Below are 27,223 nucleotides of genomic sequence, written 5' to 3'. Positions count from 1 at the left end.
TATATTCTCACATAAAAGTATAAAAGTCTAATGTAACAGTGTAAAATAAGAGTGTATTTACACAATTGATTGGAAATATGTGGGACTCAAAGCAATGAACCCCATTTGTTATCTCGTTCATCCCCACCATTAAAAATTCACCCTTATTTTACACCCTTACATTACACTCTTATGTGATAAATCATATATATATATATATATAAGATTTTTCTCGAAACTGCGAATTTGTTTTTTAAACATAGATATTAACGGGTCCTATAACGAATGCTTGACCCTCATTTTTTTTTTGTGATTTATTTAATCATTGGATTTTGTGTTCACAAAATTGATTCATACGTTTAGTTCACATGTGATAATTGTTAACATACACCCTTACAGTGAATAAGATATAGCGAATATAGCGAGTAGCCAAGATGGCTAAGCCTCATCTTAAGAATCACCGCATCTCTATGAACAATTTATTAACCATACGAACCCCTTGGGTTTCATAAAAAAAATAAAGATTAGATTTGAGTAGAGAATTATTGAGTTTGATTCTCAATCGGGAGTAATTTTCTATGCCACGTGTTAAATTTTGATCCAATTTATAATGTTATCATGCGATAAATCTTGTGCATGTGGATCTAATTTATTGAATTTAGACCATATCATATGTATAAATGACATATTTGTATAATATATCTTTATCGATTTGAAGAAAAAAACCGTAGAGGACTCTAAGGTTCCAAAGACAGAGACAGATAAGAAGAGAATCCTAAGCACTAATTACGGGCACTACAAGGCATAAAAGAGCGAAGAAAATGTCAAGAAACGAGAGTCACATGATTGCATGGGATTTAGGGGCCCATGAGCGTTGTCTTTTTAATGCACCAACAGATTGACCATATTGGAATGAAAATTCAAACATGATCACCATTTTTCTCCATCAACTGTTTGTCCTTAATCACACGTGCTCTGTCCATAAATTCGCATTAAGGTGATGGTTCCACAACACCTAATATTTTATGTGAATGGAATTTCATAACCATAGATACGTGATTTATGGGTCTAATTTTGTCAATTTTTGGGTACTTGAGTCTGACTATATAACCGTCTTTACACACAAATACGTAACAAAAAATTCTCACATTGCATATCAATTTAACGCACTTTAAATTCAATTGTTACAATAAAACACGACAAAAATGAATATCACACATTTGTTATGAGACCCATTACATTACATCTTTAATTAAAAAATAAATACATAAAATTTATACACATAGTTGGTGTCTATATATGTGAGAAGTCATTAATTAATACACAATAAAGGTCAAACACGGAAGGATGAACACTTTGAACTGGAGAGAAGTACGTGCTGGATTTGGCTACCCAAATATTGACTTGTCGGCCATTCATTATGGATAATAATACTTAATCAAAGAAAATAAATAAAAATCTTGAATTGTTTCTTAATATATTATATAATAATTAAAGCCAGCCTACCAAGGTTTTTATTATGGATCCAGAACAATTGAATGTCTACTAGACTACAAACAGGACATGCTTGTATTCTAAGATCTAGATTCAATGCACAAATATGTGATTTGACTATGATAAAATACAGGATCAATGTGGACATAATGTGATGGATTGATTGGTAATTGTGTTAAAACTTCAAATGGAAGGATTCCATTATGCCAATTTACAAACGATTACTTAGTCCAAGTTTATACAGGAAAAAGGTCGGAGATTCCATCAATGTTTGGACTTTAATTCTAGACTTAGAAGTTACGCCCAATGTCTTGTCAAAGTTCAATCACTTAGACTGATAATTTAGTGGTGAATGCCCAATCTATATAGACTCATAAAGTATTCAGTTCGATTATCATTGGTGGAAGTATTTTTATGGTCACGCGTTGGATTTTAATCCAATTTATCATGTCGTCGTGTGAAAATTTATGTTCGTGTGGATTTAACGATCAAATTTAAACTCATATCCGATATCTAAAAGACAAACTTGTATGATATTTGTGTTACTAAAATATTTACAATCTTGACTCAAGGTTATTTTTTCTACTTTTCCCTGTTTGGTCTTCCCCACGTGTTCTCACTTCTCACTAGGCGTTCCAGCACCATATTGATGTACTAATTCTTCAATAATTTAATAATATAGGAACATTTTTTTAACCATAAATAGGGGTGTCCACAACCGATCCATAATCGAGAAACCGATATGTAACCGTGGTTATTCGATTTTCGGATATGGATTTTCGGTTATGGTTATGATTTTAGTAAATGTTTAGATATTTTTACGCTTATGGTTATAACCGAAAAACATAATAATATTAATATATATTAAATTAGAATATATATATATATATAAGTTACATATTGGAATATGAGACTATGGGAGGGAAAGTAGTATTTGTAAAACTCTGATTATATATTTATACCAAATTATAAATTTAGATATCAATTAACCTAATCATTACACAAATTATAAATTAAGACTGATTAGTTGAAACTCATGGTGGTTTTATCATTTTAAAATTCATATAAATTAAGAATGATTATTGTTAACGCGAAAATGGGGAGACACCTTCATGTATATTTCTTTTTTTTTCTTTATCATATTATTTCTCTCGGTATTGTAAATTTATTTTCTTTAATTGTGATGAGATTATACATTTATTATCATTATCATGAATTTTTATTAAACTTTGTTAGATGGGGTTGAAGTCGATCATGGGCTATTTTCTCACTTTATTTGAGATTTATTCATACTTTTTCCATTTCTTCAAAAACCGAAAACCGATCTGATCCGAAAAATATGGTTATTTCAGTTTGATTATCCGAAATATATGGTTTGGTTATGAATTCTAAAATAACTGAATCGATTCGAACATTTCTGTTATGATTAAAAATCGAACCAAATATCGAATTGACACCCCTAACCATAGATGCATTCAATCCAGTTAAAAACCATTTTTTAAATATAAGTTACGTTTTATTGAAACAAAGAAGAAAACAGCCCATTATAAATATGACTTTATGTCATTCTTGGGCCTAAAACCGAATTTGTGGGATTCAGGTGGGTGGGCTTGTCCTGCCTTGCTCTCGGAGAAGTGGACTGTCAAAACCCGGCCTGGCCAGATGCATCGGTGATTGGCATAATTTTCCCTTAGAGCTCGCCCCGTACCCGGGCCGGGGTTTGAGAACCTTTTTGAGCCCCCTTGTCCAACCCCAACTGGGTAAATGAATTGAATAAAAATCTTGTTGAATTTAGAAGTAAATCAATAGGATGATACTGACCAAACCATGTATGACTCGCCAAATATGAAATTCTTTTTTTGTCTGATGGACCGGTTTGTTCAGTTGGGCTTTACGACAGTGGGCATCTTGATGGATTGGGTTTGTTCAGTTGGGCTTTACTACAGTGGGCTTCAAGGTCCCATAACTGGAGTAGTTTTCAGCTTGTGAAAGTGGGCTGTAAGGTCCATTTCTCGTGTACATACACTCTCTCAAATTTTCAGCCAAGTTTTTTTAAAGAGTTCGGAACAACATTTTGAATGGGCGTCATTGGCCACTAGCGAATCCAATCAAGATTGGCCACGTGGCATTCTGATCCCATTTATATAAGTTTCTCTCTTAACTTTTAATTAAGGTAATCATCTTGGTCCCCAAAATATCTCTTTCCATTTGAAATTAGACATTTACTAAGGTTCCTAACATTTGGAAGATTGATTATTGATGATAAGTTGATAACTAGCACTGCGGTGCATTATAATTTATACGTATGTTGTCAAGGAATGTGGAGCCGATTATACCTTTCTGATGTTAGCTATGGCACCCATCTTAGCACATGAAAGCTTACCAACCATTAATTATTGTATCTCGTTCGATTTGTACATGTAGTTAATTATCATAATTTCCATTATGCTTAGAGATGCGCATTGATTAGCATTCAAGTTTCGTTACCACCCGTTTGGTTACTAAGAAAATGCCAATTATGCCGAGAAAGAAACACAGGCTAGGACGGATATTTCCCTCATGTCTCTATTGATAAATGAGAACCTGTGATTGACACGTCTTCATTGCGTTTCAACATTGTCCACGTGGTCCAATGCTTTTTCGCGCCATTAACAGCCAACCTCACGCCTGACCATTGACAATATCAGCTGAACACACGTTTTGACTTTATCCTAATTTTCGGGTGCTTTTAGTAATTTGAAATTATTCTCAACATAATTCTACCAGTTTGGTCATACATACGCTAATTTTTAGTTCCTTTCGTTGTCGTTTAAACTTTGAAGATCCAAACAATAGTTGATAGTAACATTTTGGTCATTAGATATTATGTTTTGATAATCGAAAAAAATATCATACAAATATGTCCGTTGAACATGTGATATGAGCTTAAATTTGGGTCTTGAGATCCTCGCGTACATAAGTTGCTCACTTAATGTTAGAGTAAATTGGATCAAAACTCAACATGTGGGTACATGAATATTGCTTCAAGTGATAATCGAATTTATGACCTTCAGAGTCCATAGAATTTGGCATGAGAGATTAAGCCACTAATCATTAACACACCACGCATTGGGTTCATTTCAAAATTTTCAAGTAACGTCGTCTTTGTGAACCAAATTGTTCTGTCTCTGTTTCGTAGAGCGGAAATATTGATTTTCAATGCTAATAGAAAAACTGTCAAAAAAATGCTGAACTTAAAACTGTGAAATATGCTGTGAGGTGTTTGGTGAAGTAAAAGTTTATGCTAGTGGAAAAACTGTTGAAATAAAGTATTGAATATTAGTTTTTTACTTTTATATTAAATTAAATCTAATTCTTATTAAAATTAATTTTAAGTATTAATTAACAAATATTTTTAATTATTAATTAATAAAATTTAATATTTTTTATTTTAAGTATTAAAACTGTTAAAATATTTTTATAGTAAATTTAATATAATTATATTGTAAAATATTTTTTCTATATTATTGTGACTTTATTATTGTAATATTTATATTAAAAACAAATATTAATTAATAAGAGTTGAGCATGGGCCCCACATTATTAAAAAATATAATTTAACTGAAAATATATAATTTACATTTAAATGTATTAAATAATGAAAAAGACATAATGATGATTGTGTGACCCATAATAAAAAATTGGAAAAAAATATGTTAGCGTTATCATCAGAAAAACTCAAATGTGAAGCTTTTTTGATGTTAACGGATCCGCTGTCAAAATGAGAGTAAATCCGCTATGCACACTGTGTTATTTGACAAAGCATCAACCAACAGCGTTCCGTTTAATGGAAACGGAAACGGAAACGTTATGGAAAATGCTCTGGCAAACTGGCAGCTAAGCGGACACGGACCATAAGAAATGCGTGAGTGATAGGACCCTAGATTTTCTCATTATTTTGAAAATCAAGCTTTACATGTCCTGATTCAAGCATTGATTAAATCCCAATGACTGGGCCCGAACATAGTGGGCCGATGTCTCTCCTTTGGTTCTCCTCTCCACCTGCCACTGCGTTTGGTGCATCAACCATCAGTTTCAACAACGGAGACTGATTCTTAAATTCGAAGCAAATCATTGATTAAACTTCACATTAACGATCCACCAACCCGATCAAGAAATTGATCCATCTCTGCAAATACTCCAACATTTCTCTCTCTCTCTCTCTCTCACTCTTCCCCACACACGCTTAGTTATAGCTTAGGCAAACGCAGAGGAGGGACGGAGGAGATGAAGGTCTCGGCGCTGCAGCAGAGCTACATGAATCGCCGAAGCAACAGCTTCAGAGGATCCGCGCCACTTGATTCAGCTGCCGACGGCGCGATTAAATCGCCGGCGGCTGTTTTTTGGCTCGTTTTACACGGCATGTGTTGCTTAATTAGTCTCGTCCTTGGTTTCCGGTTCTCTCGTTTGGTATTCTTCTTCCTCTTCTCCACCTCAACTACCAACCTGTATACGACTCCGTTTCGGTTAACTACCGAGCTCGGCATTCCTCAAAGTAAACCTCAAAATCCAGTTGCAAATCTCGAACCACCGGAGTTGAACAGGACGGTGAGTTCGAGGGTGGTGGTTGGTCGCCACGGGATCCGGATCCGTCCGTGGCCGCATCCAAACCCGGTTGAGGTCATGAAGGCGCACCAAATAATTGAGAGAGTTCAAAAAGAACAGAGGCTTCAGTTTGGGGTCAAAAGCCCGAGGACTCTAATTGCGGTAACTCCAACCTACGTTCGTACGTTCCAGACGCTGCACATGACTGGTTTGATGCACTCGTTGATGCTGGTGCCTTACGATCTCGTTTGGATCGTCGTGGAGGCTGGTGGAGTGACCAACGAGACTGCGTCAATTATAGCAAAGTCCGGGTTAAGGACTATTCATACCGGTTTTGATCACCGGATGCCTAATACTTGGGCGGATCGCCACCGAATGGAGGCTCGAATGAGGATTCATGCTTTGAGGTCTGTTCTTTTTTGTGTCTTCATTTTCCCAAATTTTTTTATGCAATCGCTACATTGATTTGAAAGAGAACCTGGGTCTTGACATTTGAATCAATAATGTGGAATGACGGTGGCCGTGCAAGTTAATTGCAATCTAGGTTGATTTTAGAATGTTAATGTGATACTTTATGTGTGTGATGGAGCAGCGTTGTGCGAGAGCAGAAGCTGGATGGGATTGTGATGTTTGCTGATGATAGTAATATGCATTCTATGGAGCTTTTCGATGAGATCCAGAATGTCAAGTGGTTTGGCGCTGTTTCAGTAGGAATATTGGCTCATTCGGGTAATCCTGATGAATCATCAGGTGTAATTCAGAAAGTAGACGGTGAGGAGAACCCATCAATGCCAATTCAAGGTCCTGCTTGTAATGCTTCTAATAAGTTGGTTGGTTGGCACACCTTTAATACCCTGCCTTATGAGGGAAGGAGAGCAACGTACATTGATGACAGGGCTACTGTACTGCCCAGCAAGCTAGAATGGGCTGGGTTTGTGTTGAATTCGAGGTTACTATGGAAGGAAGCTGATGATAAACCAGAGTGGGTGAAGGACCTAGATAAGGTTGATCGGGATATAGAGAGTCCTCTGTCTTTGCTGAACAATCCTTCTGCAGTAGAGCCGCTCGGAAGCTGCGGCCGCCAAGTTATGGTTTGGTGGCTCCGAGTTGAAGCTCGTGCTGATAGCAAATTCCCTCCAAGGTGAGTTCTTAATCCCCTTGTCGTCGTCCTACTCCTTTTTTTTTCCAAAGGTGCATAAATCATGGATCCATAATCCCCATCTACATATTTACTCTAGTAGATTTGGAAGACTGTTTATGATTAGCAATGGTACTTGTGCTTGTTCACTATCTCTTACTTTTGATTTTGATACCTTGTTTCTCGAAACATAAATAGAACTGATGTGCTCGACTGATTTTGAAGGGAACCACTTCTTCAGTTCTTTGGTAAATCCAACTAATTCACTTGCCAGAAATTTGAAGTCATGAAATACATTAAAATATTAACCGTCTCTTTCTAACAAGAACATTTATCATTCTGCTGAAATTCTTCATAGGTTGGTTTTCCTCTTGCCTGTAGGAAATTTTATATGATGTGTAACATGTCGTTTATGATATTGTTGAATGCTTTTATATGGTGAAATGTATTGATATGCTTTGTGTGTCCATGTGGCTTTTTTTTTTTTTGCATTAACTATTGAAATGACCTTAATTTAACTTTTTAATGGTCAGTTGGTCACTTCCTTTTGGATCGAAGAGATTACTTTTATGTCTTGGTCTATGCATTGTGTACTGTTGATGCTTACAAACATATACTGCATTCTTTATGATATGAGCGATTAATTGATTGGAGAAACCATTTTTATTGAAACCATGTTCTTGTTTCCTCTTGGTGTTTATTGTATCATGTCCTGAACCTGTTGCATTATTTGGAAATTGTTGGAAGTTGCAACTTGTTTCCAACACATTACCATATTTAGGGCATTATTATGACTTACGTTAAGATGTGTTCCATAAGTAGCATTTTAACCAAAAGAGGTTTCAATTTGGTTTCAATGGGCGCCTAATTATATGCGACTAGCTTTAGTTATATGGTCTTTACCAGCCTTGCACGTGAGTTGTGTTCAATTCTTTCAACTTACTGAAAGGAAATGCTTTACAAACTTTGACATAGCCAATAATATTGAAGGGAAGGAAGTCAACACCAAAAATAAGGTGGATGGCTGACAGAATGTGATAGGAAAATAATGTACCATGGTCCTCAGTTTCATCATCAAACTGGGAATTATGTCCTGCATTTCTCGTGAATGCTGAGAAAGCTGGTAGTTGTGTAACAATAACTATCTCATTACAAGATTGTGGTTACTTCTAAGCTGTAGACCAATTCTTCTGGCCGTAGTAAATACTTTGATGACTTGTAGTTTCATTTATTTCTATAAAAACAGATACAGAAAGCTTCAAGCGTATGAATGGCTTAAATTCAATGTTTTCTTTGGCTTGCGACTTGCTAGTAGAAAATCGTCTCCCCTTCATTCCCCTATGAAAGTTATTTCTCCAAGAAGGCTAGTGCTTTTTTTTTGATCCTTTCACAAGTTTTTGTGACCAATGTTTGAGTGTATTTTAACATGTGATGTTATGGTTTCGATGGAGGTATCTTACTGCTATGTTACAGCTTGCCCTTTCTAGCCTTCTGGACTGTCATTTTATAGGGGTAGTTCTTGGAATTGTGTGCTTTATGCTTCTGATAGCAAAACAAATCTCATGCCACTTGAGCCTTATATTAGGACTCTTCATGGCTGCTTGGCCTGCCTAGCCCGATGAAGGGTTTCACGTGTGGTAATGCTCAAAGGGTTAGGCCCTCTTATAACATGACTTGCCTTTTCCATTACGTGGAGACTGGATCAGTTCCCACTACCTAGGCCTTCTAATATACTGGACCTGTTAGAATCAGGCTTCTAGGGGTAGGCCAGTAGCCTACCTTTGTACGTGTTCTAATATACTGGACCTGTTTGAATGACTTTTCATGAGCTTTTTGCAAATGGACTAATGTATGCCAATCATGCTTGTCGATACTTTTGCGCCTGATTTCTTGTTAATAATTCTTACAGATGGATAATTGACCCACCATTGGAGATCAATGTCCCAGCGAAACGCACACCATGGCCAGATGCTCCTCCTGAACTCCCTTCTAATGAAAAAGGGGTGATTGGTAACCAGGATCAGATGGTTAAGCATACTACAAAAACTCGATCATCCAGGACAAAACGTTCTCGAAGTAAGAAGAAGCATGAAGCAAGAGTAGTAGAAACTCAGGTTTCTGCTAGGCATTCTGATCATAACTGAAACTTTAGTTAGGGCAAGACTCAATGAAGTTTATACGCTCACGTGAATTAGAGACTGATGAGTTCAATGCTGGCAGATAGGACAAGGTCGTAAAGGATGCTGGCTACATGTATAAGGCATCTCGTATAGTGGGCCAGTTGATGTGGGGTTTCAGTTGAAGTTCCACCGAATTTTTCACACCTCTGTGGCCTGTCTTAAGCAGTGACTGATAGGTACTGTGGTTTCATGGAAGAGGTATGTCAACAACTCATGCTGTGTCTGCTATTTCAGGGACTTTGTGTCTGATATACTTCAAATCTTATACATGATTTTCAAACAAAGGAATTAAAAGAGTCTGTGTCCAGTTGCTGGATGTGTAGAAATGTTCTCCAGTGTAATAAAATTATCTTTTCTTGCCAAACATTTGTGATGTAATAGAGGCATACATATGCATTATTTGAAGATTATCTGAACTAATTGGAAATATGGGATCGTCGATTACACAATAAGGCCCCCCCCCCCCCCGGTCCAAAGTATTTGGAAATGGAAAATGGGTAATGGTGCTGGTTTTGTAGTTAAACCATAAATGAGATAGCCCATCTTGGGACAATGACATACTTGAGTCTACGAATGCCCTACGCGAACTCTAAAAAAAGAGGCCCTAAGGATTCAGGGCTACAATGATATTAGTATCTTGGGTTAATTTTAGTATTTTTGGGCTACACTACAATTAATATTTTTCAAAAAATGGGATTTGGGGGTCTTGGGCCGCTGCCCAGGTCGCCCCACCCCAGGGCGAAACTGCTTGGAGCTAGGTTTCTTCGCTCATAGGACGTTTAAGGTAAGTCGAGAGCGAAGGTCATCAATTCGTCGTTACTGGTACAGGTCAAGAAACTTAACAGAATATTGGATAATGTTGCAGCCCTAGTTCTACTTGAGGCGGCCGAGAGGAGGTTCAAGATGGTCGTTTTCTTGGATACTTCATCCACCGTTTTTGACTGATAAACTATACTATAACTGTTGGGCCCCTTGATGTCATAGGCTGCTCCGAATTGTATACAGCCTTATCCCATGATCGATTAATAGCACTCCCGTCCGTTATCATCAGCTATCTAACAATGAACTCTTGGGTCATTAATGAGATATTTCAGATACTAATCCTATCCTGTTACTAAAATCATTGGTCTCTTATTCCAGTAGATTTTTATTTACAGTTTGTTTTTCATTGCTCTACAGACTCTAGTTGTCTAGAGCAGTTAACCAGAAAGTGGGGGAACCAGAGTCAGATCTTGGGAAGAATGACCACAAAACAAGGTGTCCATTTTGCCCATTCCCAGACTGAAATTCTGCGACCGAATCTTTCCCCAATACCATGCGTGCCGCCAAAGAACCCACAGATTCCAGCACTATCACATGAACCAATCAATCCACTTTAATCATCACAATTTAATCTCCTGCAAGTCTGCAACCTCTGTTTTTTGGGTAACAGAAAGGTGCACATGGTAGGAACTATGAAACTGAGAGTCGCCACCTTATCTTCTTGGTCTAGTCTATAAAAGACAATTCAGCACACAATTCCCCATGTTTTCCTATCCTGAATTTTAGGCAAAGACTCTGCTTGTCTCCAATGTCTCCCCCAAATACTCGGATTCTTGTGACCAGAAAAAAAAACTGACCACAACTTGGACCCAATAAGTCCCTTTCTTCAAGGCATCATTAATACCACAAGTTTGATAATTTTATTCAGATTCACGAATCTTCCTTGAATTACTAAATCCCACCTCAGTTCCTATATAAATACCCTCAACAGCCTTTCAATTCCTCCCCCATCCCATTCAAACCTCAAAGATTCTTTCAACAAAAATGGCAAAAATGGTTCTTTTCCTTCTCTCTGTCGTCTTCACTTTTTCACTTGTCTCCTCAGACATGTCTATTATCAATTACAACGCCCACCACCCAAATCATGGCCAAAGAAACTCTGGCTGGAGAAGTGATGAGGAGGTGAAGAGCGTGTACCAATGGTGGCTTGCAAAGCATGGCAAAGGAGTTAACGGACTAGAAGAGCAAGAGAAGAGATTTGGGATTTTTAAGAATAATTTGAGGTTTATTGACAAACATAATTCACAGAATCGCACGTACAGAGTTGGGTTGACCAGGTTTGCTGATTTGACAAATGAGGAGTACCGTGCCTTGTATTTGGGCACTAGAAGCGACGCGAACCGCAGGGTCATGAAGTCCAGAAACACCAGCCATAGCTACGCTTTCAGGGCCAGTGACAAGCTGCCGGAGTCCGTGGATTGGAGAGAGGTGGGTGCAGTTGGTCCGATCAAAAATCAAGGAACTTGCGGTATGCACATATCACGTTAATTTTTCGGTTATGCACATATCAGTTTACGTTAAATTTGATGATTTTTGAAGGTAAAATATTATTCATAGTTAGAAACTTAGAATTAGGGGGTCCATGGTTGATTTTTTGACACAAATTTCACCAATTAAGATTTTCCGATGACCAATCGTTTCTTTTTTAAAAAAATTTTATTTTTGAAAAATAACCGATCGATCATTTTAATCAATCGGTTCGATTATGATTTTATCGGACAGCTGTACTTAGAATGGTTTGTTTTGGATCTTGTGTTTGGGACACCTTCCACATGGTCTGGGCCAGATCTCATTTCTAAGGCCCATTAAAGGAAAAATGGGGCCTGCAAACTTAGAATGGTTTGATTTGGACATTGAGTTTGGGACCTTCCCCATGGGCTGGGCCATATCTCATTTCTAAGGCCCATAAAAGAAAAAAACGGGGGGCCTGGAAAAATATATGTGGAGATGCGGGGTATCGATCCCCGTACCTCTCGCATGCTAAGCGAGCGCTCTACCATCTGAGCTACATCCCCATGTTTGATATGGTGCTTTGGTAAAGTTTTTAGTGACATTGTTTCCCACAGGGAGTTGCTGGGCTTTCTCGACCATAGCTGCTGTAGAAGCAATAAACCAGATCGCAACGGGGGACCTAATCTCGCTATCAGAGCAGGAGCTTGTGGACTGTGACAGGACCGAAAACCAAGGATGCAATGGAGGTCTCATGGACTACGCCTTCCGCTTCATCATGGATAACGGCGGCATAGACACCGACCAAGATTATCCCTATCAAGCCATTAACGGCCGATGTGACCCAGTTCGGGTCAGTAACCTTTTTAAACTTTTTCAGATTATTTTTGTGATAATCTTTTGAATTGGTTTATTAAATTTTCCTTTCATTTCCTGGATTCTTACAGAAAAATGCAAAGGTTGTTAGCATTGATGGGTACGAGGATGTTCCCCAATCTGATGAGAAAGCATTGCAAAAGGCAGTGGCTCATCAGCCCGTGAGTGTTGCCATTGAAGCCGGTGGACGGGCCTTGCAACTCTACCAGTCGGTAAGTTCAACTCTTCTCCCCTTGCTAAGGAAGGAAATTAACTGAAAATGCAGCATATCATATCAGTAATTTGTTCAATTTTTCTTGGCACTTTCTCAGGGTGTATTTACTGGTGAATGTGGCTCAGCCTTGGACCATGGAGTGGTAATTGTTGGATATGGAACAGAGAATGCTGTGGATTACTGGATTGTGAGGAACTCATGGGGCACCAATTGGGGTGAGAGTGGTTATATCAAAATTCAGCGCAACGTGGGTGATACTGGCAAGTGTGGAATTGCCATGGAGTCATCTTACCCTGTCAAGGAAAGCCAAACCTCTGGTACCTTTAACTGGATTGATGTAAACACTCAGATCAGAGGTGCTTGAAAAGCTGTTTCCATGGCTGTTTCTTATCTGGGTTAGAAGAAATAGTCAAGAAACCTATCAGGTTAGATATTAGATAGTAAAAGGGAATGTCTTTGTTGATTTCATTGGATTTCCCATGAATCCTTCCTGGTCTGAGTACTGAGTATGCCAGAGGAGGTGATGGTTATGATTATTTGGAGGATCAGTATGTAAATAGATTGTCTCATTCGTGGATTCTGATGCTGTTGGAGCCTCGATGTTATTTGTCATTTCCTTTGAAGTTAATCTCAATTTACCTAGTAGCTTTAATTAGCTTCAATGCTGTAGTCTTATGATCTGCCTGTATTTGAGATATCAAATATAAGAATGGCGTTCTTAAGATTCCCAGGCTGTTGATCCATGATGGTACTAACTCACGTTTTCTCAATATCATAGCATTTGAGCAATGCCATCTTTGATTGCACCAATAACATTTCCTCTTATGTGATCTTCATGGACAACCTGATCAACTCACCTGAGGATGTGGGATATCTCCATTACTGTGGCATATAATTGAACAATTGGCCTGGCAGTGAAGATGAGGTCGTAGCCCTTTTCAATTGTCTATGCCAAGGCGAAAATGATGAAGATCCCATCAATTGGTATCTTAGTTACCCCAACTATTGAGTTGAACGCAGAAGATCCAAGATCCAAGTGAATTCATGGTGGTCTCCACATGATGCACATGAAATCTTATGTGTACAACTCAACAACTGGAATATCAACTACTCGAATTCCTATCATTAATGATGCCAAGAGGTGGTTGTCGATATCAATGGCAGCTACTGAATGATTCAGATATTCTAAAAGAATGAGTTTATTATGTGTTTGCTAGTTGCTGCAATACATAGTTGATGGTCTTGTCAAGCGCAGTGCCTAGAATGACATTACATTCCTTGTCAATAATATTGCAAATGTCAATACATGAGAGCTTTTGATGGCAACTGATATGGCATAATAGATCAAATGTATGATGAATCCCATTTGAGATGCAAGTTTTCACTCCAAACTAGACGATCACATGGACTTCCTCCCACTCTAATGCATAGGAAAATACCAAAGCTTTTATTCATCATGCTTTCCATCCTTTTTTCACCTCACAGGCAAGCCAAGCTGCACTGCATTAGCTGGTAACCCCAAGTCCAGATGTCCTAACAATTTGTCACAGCTTAATCATCTACAGTATACCAATTGCCTTCCAAGTCAAATTACTGGGTTTAAAATCTCAGAACATTTATACAAACCCATCTAAGCAAACCCTAAACAGATTTGCTTGGCCAATACCTTACAATTCATTCCATATGTAAGGCTCAACCACATCCAAACAAACAAGAATTATCATAATTTGAAGGCCAAAGAATTTATGGAGGTCTTCTACACTGGCAGACACTCCTGTTATAATGTTTCAAAAAGAAACAACAGAGTATGGAAGACACAATCCAGAAGAACAATAAGATTTCTGATTTATTCTCATAATGCCAAAGGAATAAGTGTATCCTTAACAGAGAAAGTGAAAAGTACAAGTTATAACTACAGCTACTGCACTGCCTGGCTAGTATTCCCTTCAGTAAACCACAAGTCACCAGATTAGATATTCAGCATTCGGAAATATAGGGGTAGGATATCCTCTCTGTACACAAGGAAGTTCTTATGTAAAGGAAAATTCAACTCCTTAGTTCCCCAAGCTAAAGCTAAGTTTTCAACCAGTATGTCTGAAGGGTTGCTAGTAAAGAACGGGGTAAATAATAGCTCGAGATGCCAAAATTAGTCCTCAGGACAACTTCCGCTAATGTCCCTCTATCCCCATCTGTCAACAGAAAATTGCAGGCAACTGATTAGACACCCAAGGGACAAGTGATTTTAAACAAGCACAACAGTTCGCTTATAATTCAAACTACCTGAGGAATTCAATCCCTAGAAAGGCTTGGGCTGTCAGTTGAGGGGGCTCTCTTTCCATATTGCTATAATGAAGCATTAAGGGAATAGAATCAACATCACTCAATTTGTAGTGCGATAAGAGCTATATCAAGTAAAAGTACTGTAGAAAGACGCAAGCCACAATACTAAAAGATTCAATTTAGAGTACCTGTTTTCCAAAAGAGAACGGAACATATTTGTACTTGATCATGTGCATCATCTGTTTCCTCATAGTGAGTATGAATAGTAAGACCCAGTAGAAAAGAAGTATTGGCCAAAAGACGGGTACATCAAACACGCTGAAGAATGTCATAACAAAAGCAATGCAGAAGGCCTTCGTAATAGAGTACCTTCCAAGAAAACACAACAGAGCACCTTCAATAAATATCCCAGCCAAAGGAATTGCATATAATTGTCTCAAAAATTTATCGTGTAGTGTACAGATGCTATACTGACTGAAAGTTTATAGAATTCAATAATTATCTATAGCATGGTCCTTAGAAAGAAGCATCATCAAGGAAAGCTCTCAGGCAATTGACTCAAAGGTATACCATTAAATTTTCCACATGTACTCAATTGGGAGGAAAGAGGCAATCATATGCACTATTTTTGCATCAGATGATATCTTATCAGTTATCACAGAATCCACAGCCACTAGCTATCAGTCATGGTTCACGCTAGGTAATGATCTCTCTCTCTCTCTAAGGTTGGGTGCCAGTGGTTCACCCCTGAAATTCCTAGACCCAAGTTGCAGTTTTCCAGTATGCAAGATCTTTTAGGGATCATATTATGTACACTTGTTACATGAAATTCTAGAAAAACCCACACCCACAATAGTTTTAAAAGTTCTGAATGATATCACATATATCTAAACAATCAAAATGAGCATATTTCAGGGACAGGAAATAACAATATGAAATACAACACCCAATGAATCCCAATAAGTAAATATACTGATATGCATGTTTATAATTGACCATAGCAAGAAGTCTAGAGCATATGGCGCACACAGTGTTATGCTCACTTGAAAATTTTAAGGAAAATGCCAATCATCCCATTAGAGACTCATATTACAATCTCTACAAACCGAAATATTCTGATAATGATAAATTTCACCCTATCATGTCATAAAATTTGAATATCACAACAAGTTTTTTTTTTTTTTGATTGCAAATATCCAATCAACCTCAAGAACTCAAAAGGCCAGGTATATTGTCAATCAAGCACAGGATCGACAAACAAGTCGGTTCAACATTTATAATTATATAGAAAGCATAAAATTTCCGAACGGAAAACAACAAATAAACCCTAGAAATTGTCAAATTCAACAAAACGAAAGCGAAAATAGCGGCTACCAGAACTTAAACTCAGGCAGGCGCCGAACAAAGGGGCGGAACTCGTCGGATCCGCGTGTGGGGAGAGTAGGGCCCTCCTGGATCTCGGGGTCAATCTGCGGAGAGAGAAACCCAATGAGGAGGCTGAGCATGTATATGCCCAGCCCGTACGTGATGATATAGAAACCTTCCACCATGTACACGCGTACGGCATAGATGAGCGCCACCGCCAGGCACGCGATCCATCGATAAAGGACGTGGGGGACCGATTTGTCAAGGAGGTGTTGGTACCGCCGTGAAACATTGAAGCTCCATTGTGATACGATACTAGCCGGCGATGATGAAGAAAGATCGTCTGCCGGGAGGCCACCAGTGGCTAGTCCGTTTTCCATTGGGGCCTTCTCTTGTCAATTATGCGTGTCCGCTCGCCGTGCTGCGTGCACTTCTCTCCCTATTTATTTGTTCTGCAGTATTATATGTGCAGATAATACGGAACACCTCCGTGTACGGGTCGTGTATGTATGTTCCGCCGTATTAAGATAGAATAGAATGATAACAAGGGCCCAAGTTAAAGCCCATTCATTAGGTTCAAACCTAGTTTAGTTTTTAGGGCCCAAGTTAAAGCCCATTTTATTGGGTCCAAACCTAATGTAGGATTTAGGGCCCATTTCCCAATCTCATTGTGAGACCGGCGAGAGCCGGTGTTTTAATTTCGACGCGAGCTTCTGTCCGTCTTCGGTTCTTCACCATGATCCTTCAAACGATCTCAAATTTTCTCATCTATCAAATCTCCGACGCGGCCTGCCACGTCCGGGTCTGTGAAGCTTGGGGCGTGACAGAAATTTCAGGTAAGCATTGTTAATCGCACAAATTCATATTTCTTGTTTTTGTTTTGGTTTGTTTGCTTGTGATTCGTGTATAGAATTCCGATTTTTCAAAATCCGTTTCGGATTACCTGTACTTGCAACTAATTTTTATTCATTCAAATACACAGGAATTTGCTCGGAAAGTGTATAATATTCGAATAGAAATGATTTGTCATTCATGAAAACAGTGTGGATGCGGATGGTGATGGCCAGTTAGGTGCATAATTAGGTGTATTCAGATTCAAGTTTCGAACAGATTTTACATATATTTATGGATTCTGTATTCCATGTTTTAAATCTAGCACTAGAGAATATTGCGATTGTTGCTGGTCTGGTTTAAGATTCGGGAACTAATGTTTGTTTCTCCTATAAATTAACCTTAGATGTTGATATTGCTGCTAAATAGCTACTGACGGTTGTATTTTCTGGAATTTGTAGATAACTTGTGTGTACAATTTCAATTTCTTCACCAAAATAGGATATAAAAAATAAACGAATTACAAGGAAAACGATACTTATGCGGCAAAATTTTGACATAGCAACTCCATTTCTAAGCAGTTTGATGTGTATTCTTCATTTTTACTATAATAATCAATTGTGTTTGGCATGATCAATGCTGAAGTATGAATACTTATTTAAGTTCTAACCTATTCAATCTTTAGTATTTTTACTCTGGCTGTTCATTGCATTTGCTCTAGTAGTCTTGTACTGGGTAAAGCATAGATTCAATCAATTATTTTTTCCTCTCATGAAACGACTATGATAAATCACTTATTTCTTCGTTGTATGGTAGTTTATGAAGAACTCTTGTTTGGCTGTTGGGAACAGGTGGCCTAGCTTGTTTTGCTATTATTGATCATATGTTATTCACTCTCCCGTAAGCGTAATACCATTGGGAACTACTATTTGGTGGGATTCAAAAACGAACATGTGGCTCAGTGGTAGAATTGTAAACTAGAGGTTATAGGTTCAATTATGGACTTTGGTTTTGATCTTTGAATAAAAAAACCAATATCTTATCTGATAATATCAAAGAAATATTTGTCTTCATCCACAGGGTTTCTGTTCTCTGTGAAAAAGCATCCAAAAACTAATGATTTTGTGGTAGATATTTCTTTAACTTCTTTGGTCACCTTTTAATTGGTTGCTTGTTTATTTAACTTATTGGTGTGATTTTTGCATTTGACGAATCTTGTAATTTGAGCTTAACAATTTCTATTCTTAGCCTGAAGATTTTCTGATTAGAGCACCAAATAAAGGGATTATGTTCTTTGCCATACCAGGGGAGCCTGGTTTGACAGGTTTGGTTGGAGACTTCAAAATTCATTTTCATGACCAACAGGGGGATTTCCACTGGTAAGTGAGCATTGCCTAACATAAATAGATGATGTGAAGTGACTATTTTATTATAAGCGAATAAAGTCTTGAAGAATGTGGAACCAACTGATGTGCATCAATTAGTACATTTCATCCTCAATAAGCATTAATAGATTATTTCAGAAAGCAAACTCTTCTTGTACTGATGCCTGGAACCATGCAACTGCTTGGGTGAGACTTCACATTATGCGCCCATACTAACCAATTGTTATTATCCCTTTGGTAAATGGTGCTTATCGCTCGTGTTTGAAATTATATCAGGAACGAACTTATAAAACAATCATTTTTCTTATCAATTTTATGCTAAATTTTGTTTATTGCAAGAACCGCTTCATCCTGCATGTACAGATTAGTTTCTCACGAACTTTTTTTCTTGAATAGCATGTGGAGAGAGAACATTATAGAATTCATCTTCTTAGAATTTGTTTTGGAAAGAATTACTTATAGTATATGGAGACTATTCTCTCAGGAATGTATACATTCTGCTTTAGAATTTGCTTTCTGCTGAGAATGTTGTTTTTATGTCAAGAGTTGCTTACATTATACTGGGTTTAGGGTTGAGTGCTATATCAGCAGCAAGAATGAAAGCTTGATCCTTACAACAATGACATAGAAGATGGCTCTGATCTTGATGGCTTTGAAAAGGTAAATTACAATTTAGCTGTCTGATATAGAAGTAGACCCTTCACTAATTAGATATGCTCCAGGTGGTAGGTATATTCTAGACTTTCCATTATCTAAACTTATAATGTTTTAATCTCCTGGGGCTTGCTGAGCATGCTTTGGAGAGAAATTTGCCTTCTCCTGGATTCGAGGTTGAAATTGTGATGAACTGATGATATATTATGATGGTATTCGACCAACAACTTCCAAAGCTGATTCTGCAGAGTACAGCGATATCAAGGCAATTGCTGCTGATGCTTCATTATTATCTTTTGGAGATGAAGAAGATTATGAAAATGAATGCTGCATTGTTGCCATATAACATTGTCACCACCTTTTCCATGGAAGGTAAAACTCATCTCTTCCGGTATGGTGATCTGAATTTAAGCATGAAGGAGAGATCTCTCTTATTATACCATTCTTAATCGGGGTTAATATGACACGCATCTGTGATAAACATTCAAGGCAGCCGGGGCTGATTAGAGACGATGTTCATAAGAGAGTGGATCATGGAGAATTCAATGCAAAAAGGTTGGAATTAAAATGTTGGGGCAATTAATTAAACTGAATGACTGCGGAACTGGTTGAGATGACACGTCCCACGAACTTGAACTTGAAGGAATGGTCTCGAGTTGGGCTGGTCAATCATTGGAACAAACTGGGCTTGGAAAAACGTTTAGATTTTAGAACCCGGCCCCTTTAACTAGGCCTTATATTTGGGCCCATTTTTCACTCAAACCTTGCCCATGTACTAGTCATTATTAATCTGGCCCAATATTTTCAGCCTCAATCCGTGTAAAGATATTTCCCCTAGCCCGAAAAGAACTCTGACCGCTGCTGGGTCCAGTTAGCTTGCTTAAAGAAGATCCAGATAGTTTAGATTTCTGATTTCAGCTTAAGTACCTCGCCTGGCTGCCATACACCTCTTTGCCGGAAGCCCAGCCCATATACATACTTGAAAATAAGCCTCGCAGGAAGGGCCTTTAAATCAGGCTCACCCCAAAACATTTTATTTCTCAACAAGCCCGGCCCATGGTCTAAATAATGGCCCTTATAAGTAGGCCTTATTAATCTGGCCCAACAACAGCCTGATATTTTCAGGCCTAATAACGGCCTAACATTTTCAGGCCCAATTCTTGTAAAGATATTTTCACCTAGCCAGAGAAGAACTTTGGCCGCTACTGGGTCCAGATAGCTTGCTTAAAGAAGATCCAGATAGTTTAGATTTCAGCTCAAGTACCGGACCGTATACCTGAAGCCCAGCCTATAAACATATTTGAAAAATAAGCTTTGCCGTAAGGGCCGTTAAATCAGGCTCAGCCTAAAACATTTAATTTCTCAACAAGGCCGGCCCATTGTCAAAATAATTTTCCCTGAACCTCCTATAACCCTGCTGGGCGGGCTGGGCTTTCGATCAGCCCATGTTTCACAGCCCCTTTCCCACATAGATTGCCTATAAAATAAGGGAATTCAGCCTCAAAAATACTAGAGCCAGGAAACTAGTTTACATGCCAACATATTAAGACACCCCCAAAAAAAAAAAAAGAGCTAAAAGCCAGAAATTCAAATAAATACCTCTGCATCCACCTCATTCTCACTCGATCCTACCATAATCCGCACGAGCAACAAAAGGCATCCTTGAGAATGATCAAATAGGTCCTTCCCACAAACAGAGCCAGACGCCAGTAACATAAGTACCAGCAATACAGCATACCTCGCATCTTTGACACACTTGGTCTTCGCCAAAGTTGCCTTCAAGGTGATGGGCGGTAAATTAATAATAAAGGGCGTATCCTGCACCTCCTGGGTTATTGCATGCTACTTTCAGTGCCTCCGATCATTTTCTCCTCTCCTTCATTGCTTTCAGTTCATTCTTCAGTTTCAATATCATCTTATCCTGCATATCAATGTGAAATTCCTTATCACGCAATTCTTTCTTCCGCAGTTCAATCTCTTTCAAGTGATCATCACACTGATTTAGCTCCCTATCTCTCAATTGCTGCTTCAATATCTCAATCTCCTTCAAGTGATCAACACACTGATTTAACTCCTTGTCTCTCAGTTCCTGCTTTAATATTTCAATCTCTTTCAGGTACTTCTCACTCTGATTTGAGTTCGCTCTAATATCCTCTTCAGGTTTCTGATCGATTTTCAGCCTCTTGGATTCATTAAAATCCTCACCTTGGACAGCTCTCTTACCTGTAGATACTGAACCAAGGGAATCATCAGGCACCATTTTGCGAACATACAAACTGGCACCCTGTCCTGTCTTGAGATGAAATGTGATTAATTTCTGAGGTCGTCCATAAGAATCCTGGCAAAAGAAAAATAGTGTGAATTAAGTCCACAACACCAAATCTGACTGGTATCACACCTGCAGAGATACGTCTACCATAAACATGCCAGTGTTTTATCATTTATGGAGACCTGATTCACAAGACTATTAACTGGTGTAGGACTATATATAGGGTAACTATAAAAATAAAATCATTTCTCATTAGTACACACAATCCCTCAAAAAGTGTGGACTAGATATATGGACACTAGCACTGAGTAACATATACCGTGTTTTGAATGCCTTTGACATTTTCAAATGCTTGAAGTGCATCGAATGAACTCTTGAAGATAGCAAACGCACAATATTTTTCTGCTTGAGCTTTCTTAGATGCCTGCTAGAAAATGGCTCACAGTATTAGAAACTCATTAAAAGATGCCTGCTAGAAATTTAAAGTAATATGCAAATATCAAACAGCAGCAAGCAGAAATTGAATCGGCAATATCAGGCAATTGAAGATACAATCTTCACCAATGAAACCCACCATTCTTTTTTAGGTCCATTATGGAGGCATGACTTGAGTGAGGCAGTTAGACATTTAGAATTACTTCAAGGAATTAAGTGCATGCACTAGAAGTGATAGAAGCCATTTTAACCAGCCAAACCATACATTCCATTTGGCACATTTTTCAGAAGCATGGGCAGTGAAAAGCACTGGTTAAATGATAAATACTGTTTTTTATCATATTCTCACAAATTACAAGCTTTCTCATAAAAATACTTAACCTTGACTTCAACTGTGAAGGCCCCAGGCAAGACTTTTTTCAATTCTTCAGTTGGTACATTGATTGGTATTCTATGAAGAAGTAGCTTTGCCATCTCAGTTTCCATCACCTATAGTTTCACCAAAGAAAGAACTGGAAATTAAACATGAGACACCTAAAAAATTCTACCTGTCAGTAATATAGGTCTTAACTCACATCCTCTTCTGCAAAGGATATATTATCAACTCCATGTTCTATCCTAGCAAGAGCGAGTTTCATGGCTGCACGTGCATCATCTAAACAATTGTGTGGCGCACCTTCCTTCCTGAGTTCATACCCTAGCACAGACTGTCAAAACAATGCATTGAAAGATATCAACTCTCCACATCTAAAAGGATCGAGTGTATTTTACCTTGCACAGCGATGTACATAATATGGTTTCAAAACTATATAACAAAGATGAGCACAGGACCAATTAAACAAACAAGAAATACACAACTGTCAGTTTGCGGGAAGCAAACCATCCAGAACAGTCAAGAATAAAGGCTTAATTTGAAAGGTGTAAAGTTGACGGTAACAATCGGATTCAGTGAGCTCCTGATCCTAAAAATGAAAACAAAAATTTACTGGATTTTAACGGTGATAACTGATAAGCATGTAAAAGACTTGAATGGTAGAAAATAAATGAATAGCATGCAGAAAAAGGTATTGTGACTTGCCTTGCACAAATTATGCAAAGAAGGTCTTTTGAAAATAGGTCCATCCGAATATTTGAAGATGTAGGAGGTGTCAACCACTCTTGCATGGTCTAACTTTAGAGCTGTAACCCAAAAGATAAACAATTGAAGCCATAAATGGAAAAATGTTAAACCAACATGACCAAAAAGAAACACCATCGTTGGTTCATTCTCACATAATAATTCAAAAATTACCTTTCAGGTCATTATTTAAACTGTGCCCCACCAAGATAATTCCATGTGACAATAGCTTCTTTAAGGATTTCTACAGTCACCAAACAGCTTCAGACAAAGAATCATAAGAAAAACCTGAAAAACCTTAAAATCAGTCGTGCAATACCTGTATATCTGCTAATGAACAAGACACTCCATCCAAATCTTCAGCGGTAATTCCAGTAATCTCTGTTCTATAATCTGCAACTGCTTTGTTAGGGTTTACAAGTTTATTAAGTTTCTCCTGAAAAAATAAAAATAAAAAAAAAACAAATTAATTGTTTTTCACAGGGTCAAAGGTCCCCAATCCCTATATATTTCAACTAAGGCAAAAAGTAATAAACATCAAGCCCTCTGTAAACTAAAGGATGTCCAAAAGGAACTCTAAAGAGCCCAAAATATGCAGAAGTAGCAAGAACCAAATAGTTAACCTTTGGTGACAGGTTTAAAGCATATGGGAAGTAAGTTGGAGGCTGAAAACTAATACCTGTTGATAACGATCCACAACACACACCTTGACCACAGCTTCAGTTCCATCTTCACAAAGAACCATCTCGCAATCAAGAGCAAGCATTAGACTTGATCTCATTACCTTAGATTTTTTGCCAAGCTTTGTCACCACCCACTCCTGATCATTACCAAAGTTAACAGGAAGAAAGCCAGATTCACATGCAAGTTACCATAGCAACATTTTCATAAGATGTAACAAGTACCTTGACGTTAGCTAGTAATCAGAACATTGACAACTTTACAAAAACATTAAATAAAAGAAAGGGGCAACAAAAGATAACATTGGAAGCACATGCCGATATATTTATGACAGAACAATCATTACTCCACAACTATATAAGCCTTTATAATTGAGAAGAACTATTACTCCATCGCAGCACTACTCAATCATATCCAGGAAAGAGCACCAATGTTATCATCTATATTTGCAAATTACACACTGAATGTGCACATAGATCTTGAATCAGAATGGGGCAAGTAAATTACAACATTAAGTCCAAAGGAAAGGTACTCAGAAAAGGAATAAGGGGAATGACGAGATAAAAAAGACAAAGGAACAAACAGCAGCAAGAGGGTGACAACAACCAAAGTGTTTTGGTAAACTAATTTGTAAGACAAAATGATGCAAAGAAGTGGCTCTTTCATTTACAGCACCATGAAAACCATGAGCTACAGCCCACGTATTGAATCTACAGAAAGATATGGCTTTTTGACTCTAGCAGGAACCAAAAAGGTATAAAAACAACATGCAGGATCATCTACATCAAGCAATCAAATACACGCCTATTCACCACCCATCCCTGAGAAATTAAATAGTGCGAAAAGAATGCATAAAGCTTTTGCTGAAAAAAATGTGATGAAAAGGAAAGGTGACAGAGTGATGACAAACCGCTTCATGTGATGGGAACATGTAATCAAATGGGTACTGTACGTGCTCAAGAGTTATACGGACCAGCCTCTGCACTGCCACAATAAGATTATAAGGATTACAATGTAGCAATTTTCAAATAATCGAATTGGAATATTTAAATAGCTGTTGAAATTGTCCCAATCAAAATTATAAGAATGAAACAAAAGATCTACGTAAAAAACTAAAATGGTATTAAAACTTACTGAGCAAGGTAGGTAACTTGGAAAGAAACAAATACAAGTACAGGAAAAAAGAGGAATGGTTTGGTTTTTGTCAGACCACAGACAATTATTTCAGTAAGAAAAGCTACATACACAATAGCACAGCACTTCACTGCAACTACAGACCCAATGCATACATGAATAATAGTTACAGAACCATACCTGCTCAGGAGTTTCATTTTCCGGAGATTCTTTTCTGAATTGCACCAACACATCACGATTTAGATGCCATTGTAGTACTTTAGCAAAAAACTAATCATGATAAGAACACAATTAATAGAAATTAACACAAAGGACAGGAAGGGGAAAAAAAAAAAAGGAACAAACATAAGCCAGTACAAAGGTCTCTCAACAACATGAATCATTACCTGCTGATCATTCTCTTCTGTGAATGTCTTGAGAAAAGAAAGTAATGCATCATTAGACTTCCTAGCGGGATCACTTACGCTGGAACCTAGCTTTTTATCATAAATCTTTAAGAAGTCCTTCCAACCTCCTTGAGAACCCTGCATTCCTCGTTTCTGAGCATGTTTTACGAGTTCAACAAGTACCTATTCGCACAGAATTTAGAAGTTACATTGCCATATCCACCAAAAATAGGTCTGTCGAGTGCAAGAAAAAATCGGCAGCAAAAATTAGCGAATAACTATCAACAGATTGAAAAAACATAAGAGTTTCCGAGCAATTATTTATCACTTTACAGAATATACTAAACAACGACTGAGAAAGTAAACAGTTGTGCGACATTCATACTAGTGCCTAAACCAAACAGATCCTTGAAAACAAAGCATCAGAGACACAAATCATTTGCGTTAGTCGTAAAAAGGTCAAAGGAGATTCTGCAAAGCCAAATTGAACATACTAATCTTGACGTTCACGGATTCGAGGAAAAGTTTGCCTACCTTCTTCTCCGCCGTGGCCAGTTTATCCTCCATCGATTACCTGAAGAGAGCAAACAGCGTTTTGAACCTGAACGTGTGAAGGGTTTATGAAATCTAGGGTTTCTAACTTATTTTGTCATGCTATCGTTGCTGAGGTCCGGGCCATGAGCCTAGCTGGGTCGGGCCGTGGTCCCACATTTTAATTTCCTGGCTTCTCTTGGAGCAGCCCGCTAGGTAAGGGCCCTAGCATCAGAAGCCCAAAATTCTAGTCTTGTTTTGGTTTTGTTAGGAATAGCCGAATAGGATCGGGTCGTATTGTTTGGGCCTCTGAGTTGCAAAGCCCATTGAGAAAATTAACCCAAACATTACTCGACCTGTTTTGGATCGAAAAATCCCACTCCAATGTACATAACCCAATCGAATAGTTTATAAATAAAAAGTCAAGTTTTTCACATTGTAATTGCACTTTTATGAGTTTAAGAACCATTAATGACAGTTTATGAAGAACAAATCTGTGTAGATTCGTGACTCATAACGGATAATATTATACTCCAATGTGTTTGGAAGTTGGAACCTGTATGGTCAGGGAATTTAAACTTAAGCATATAAATAATTACATGGTTGAAAAGGTAAGTTGAAGCATGCAATCTTGAGTGAGTGACAGTAGAGACCATGAGGCTTTTTGGGGAGGGGGGGTATTGTCTCTTTCTTGATAATCTTGGTCAAAGACTCAACGCCATGTGTGTCATGATTGATTTATGCTTCTCATGATATCATTTTCGCTTATCGTTTGATCGTGGGCATTGACTTCCGACCCTTCAACTCCATTAATAGTTCAACGTGGCATTGAAGAGAAGATGATGACTACTATTTGCGTCTGTTCATGATTAATGCCGTCGCTTTGAATCTGAGTTCTAGGAATAACGATATATATAATGACCAAGAGCAACAAGTGCGTTCTTTCGGTATTTGTTTTTTAAGCAAACTACAAGATCCGAGTAAAACTCAGGATCTTTTGTCTTGAATAAGAATTTATTATGACGACTTACGACTTAATCATGCTACCGACAAGATTTGGAAAAAAAGAAGAAGAAAGTCTATAAAAGTCTTAGATCGTTAGGTGTAAATCAATAATTAATTAACGTAATTTATAGGTGTGAGTTCGACATCAAGTGTCTTTTGAAATATACGCAAAACTCTAAGACCTAGAGCGTGGAAAATACATCAATAGATTGGGTCAAAATCTCCATCACATAATTTTTACTATTTTCTCACTTCTTTCGTCCTGTCCTTCTCAATTTCTTTAAATTATAAACAAAGATAAATCAACTTAATTGCCTTTTAACCTAAAATTGATGTAACAGCTGTTGGTGCCATTAGTTGTTAAGGAATTTAATACTCGAAAGCAAAAAGAAACAGGCATGTGCATGCATGATA

The 27,223-nt window shown here is 37.8% G+C and overlaps 4 protein-coding genes, 1 long non-coding RNA gene and 1 other non-coding gene across 7 annotated transcripts; 3 read left to right on the top strand and 3 right to left on the bottom strand.

Moving 5' to 3' along the window:
* Window positions 1-5,417: 5,417 nt before the first annotated feature.
* LOC120009220 (probable beta-1,4-xylosyltransferase IRX14H) lies at window positions 5,418-9,804 on the top strand. Its single transcript, XM_038859733.1, has 3 exons — window positions 5,418-6,464; window positions 6,650-7,198; window positions 9,105-9,804. Exons 1-3 carry the CDS (start codon window positions 5,740-5,742, stop codon window positions 9,337-9,339), a joined length of 1,509 nt encoding a protein of 502 aa, XP_038715661.1. The 5' UTR covers window positions 5,418-5,739; the 3' UTR covers window positions 9,340-9,804.
* A 929-nt stretch (window positions 9,805-10,733) lies between these two features.
* Window positions 10,734-13,466, top strand: LOC120001072 (cysteine proteinase COT44-like). The gene is made up of 4 exons (XM_038849316.1): window positions 10,734-11,665; window positions 12,264-12,499; window positions 12,594-12,734; window positions 12,834-13,466. The coding sequence occupies exons 1-4, from the start codon at window positions 11,182-11,184 to the stop codon at window positions 13,098-13,100; spliced, it is 1,128 nt and encodes a 375-aa protein (XP_038705244.1). The 5' UTR covers window positions 10,734-11,181; the 3' UTR covers window positions 13,101-13,466.
* Window positions 12,140-12,212, bottom strand: TRNAA-AGC. Its single transcript has one exon. It is a non-coding gene; the product is annotated as a tRNA-Ala (tRNA).
* A 1,092-nt stretch (window positions 13,467-14,558) lies between the features above and the next one.
* Window positions 14,559-16,851, bottom strand: LOC120001082 (protein RER1A-like). Its single transcript, XM_038849324.1, has 4 exons — window positions 16,391-16,851; window positions 15,205-15,385; window positions 15,017-15,079; window positions 14,559-14,925 (listed from the first exon to the last, which is right to left on the bottom strand). The coding sequence occupies exons 1-3, from the start codon at window positions 16,759-16,761 to the stop codon at window positions 15,026-15,028; spliced, it is 606 nt and encodes a 201-aa protein (XP_038705252.1). The 5' UTR covers window positions 16,762-16,851; the 3' UTR covers window positions 14,559-14,925; window positions 15,017-15,025.
* Window positions 16,852-17,066: 215 nt separating this feature from the next.
* On the top strand, window positions 17,067-20,806 carry LOC119997603. 2 transcript variants are annotated; one of them, XR_005468048.1, is made up of 3 exons: window positions 17,067-17,217; window positions 18,519-18,591; window positions 19,168-20,806. It is a non-coding gene; the product is annotated as an uncharacterized LOC119997603 (long non-coding RNA). The 2 variants fall into 2 exon arrangements; XR_005468049.1 differs by having other exon boundaries at window positions 18,461-18,591.
* Window positions 20,565-25,946, bottom strand: LOC119997590 (small RNA degrading nuclease 1). The gene is made up of 12 exons (XM_038844717.1): window positions 25,808-25,946; window positions 25,274-25,456; window positions 25,068-25,157; window positions 24,664-24,732; window positions 23,752-23,892; window positions 23,392-23,508; window positions 23,247-23,316; window positions 23,034-23,134; window positions 22,531-22,662; window positions 22,337-22,444; window positions 21,840-21,944; window positions 20,565-21,589 (listed from the first exon to the last, which is right to left on the bottom strand). The coding sequence occupies exons 1-12, from the start codon at window positions 25,838-25,840 to the stop codon at window positions 21,113-21,115; spliced, it is 1,626 nt and encodes a 541-aa protein (XP_038700645.1). The 5' UTR covers window positions 25,841-25,946; the 3' UTR covers window positions 20,565-21,112.
* Window positions 25,947-27,223: the final 1,277 nt, after the last annotated feature.

This window comes from Tripterygium wilfordii, chromosome 1, assembly GCF_013401445.1.
Source record: "Tripterygium wilfordii isolate XIE 37 chromosome 1, ASM1340144v1, whole genome shotgun sequence".
In the NCBI taxonomy this organism is placed as follows: Eukaryota; Viridiplantae; Streptophyta; class Magnoliopsida; order Celastrales; family Celastraceae; genus Tripterygium; species Tripterygium wilfordii.
The sequence above is the reverse complement of the archived record's forward strand: the minus strand, read 5'-3'. Positions and strand labels throughout refer to the sequence as shown.

What these genes read in the sequence shown, in the direction of transcription:
- LOC120009220 (XM_038859733.1), top strand. Translation starts at nt 5,740, where the DNA reads ATGAAGGTCTCGGCGCTGCAGCAGAGCTACATGAATCGCCGAAGCAAC. An exon ending in ATGAGGATTCATGCTTTGAG is followed by an intron (nt 6,465 to 6,649) that starts GTCTGTTCTTTT and finishes GTGATGGAGCAG; the next exon opens with CGTTGTGCGAGAGCAGAAGC. An exon ending in GATAGCAAATTCCCTCCAAG is followed by an intron (nt 7,199 to 9,104) that starts GTGAGTTCTTAA and finishes TAATTCTTACAG; the next exon opens with ATGGATAATTGACCCACCAT.
- LOC120001072 (XM_038849316.1), top strand. Translation starts at nt 11,182, where the DNA reads ATGGCAAAAATGGTTCTTTTCCTTCTCTCTGTCGTCTTCACTTTTTCA. An exon ending in CAAAAATCAAGGAACTTGCG is followed by an intron (nt 11,666 to 12,263) that starts GTATGCACATAT and finishes TGTTTCCCACAG; the next exon opens with GGAGTTGCTGGGCTTTCTCG. An exon ending in CCTTGCAACTCTACCAGTCG is followed by an intron (nt 12,735 to 12,833) that starts GTAAGTTCAACT and finishes GCACTTTCTCAG; the next exon opens with GGTGTATTTACTGGTGAATG.
- LOC120001082 (XM_038849324.1), bottom strand. Translation starts at nt 16,761, where the DNA reads ATGGAAAACGGACTAGCCACTGGTGGCCTCCCGGCAGACGATCTTTCT. An exon ending in CTGCCTGAGTTTAAGTTCTG is followed by an intron (nt 15,386 to 16,390) that starts GTAGCCGCTATT and finishes TTTTCTTGGAAG; the next exon opens with GTACTCTATTACGAAGGCCT. An exon ending in CGTTCTCTTTTGGAAAACAG is followed by an intron (nt 15,080 to 15,204) that starts GTACTCTAAATT and finishes GCTTCATTATAG; the next exon opens with CAATATGGAAAGAGAGCCCC.
- LOC119997590 (XM_038844717.1), bottom strand. Translation starts at nt 25,840, where the DNA reads ATGGAGGATAAACTGGCCACGGCGGAGAAGAAG. An exon ending in TTGTGGATCGTTATCAACAG is followed by an intron (nt 23,509 to 23,751) that starts GTATTAGTTTTC and finishes TTATTTTTTCAG; the next exon opens with GAGAAACTTAATAAACTTGT. An exon ending in TATCCTTTGCAGAAGAGGAT is followed by an intron (nt 22,445 to 22,530) that starts GTGAGTTAAGAC and finishes GTGAAACTATAG; the next exon opens with GTGATGGAAACTGAGATGGC.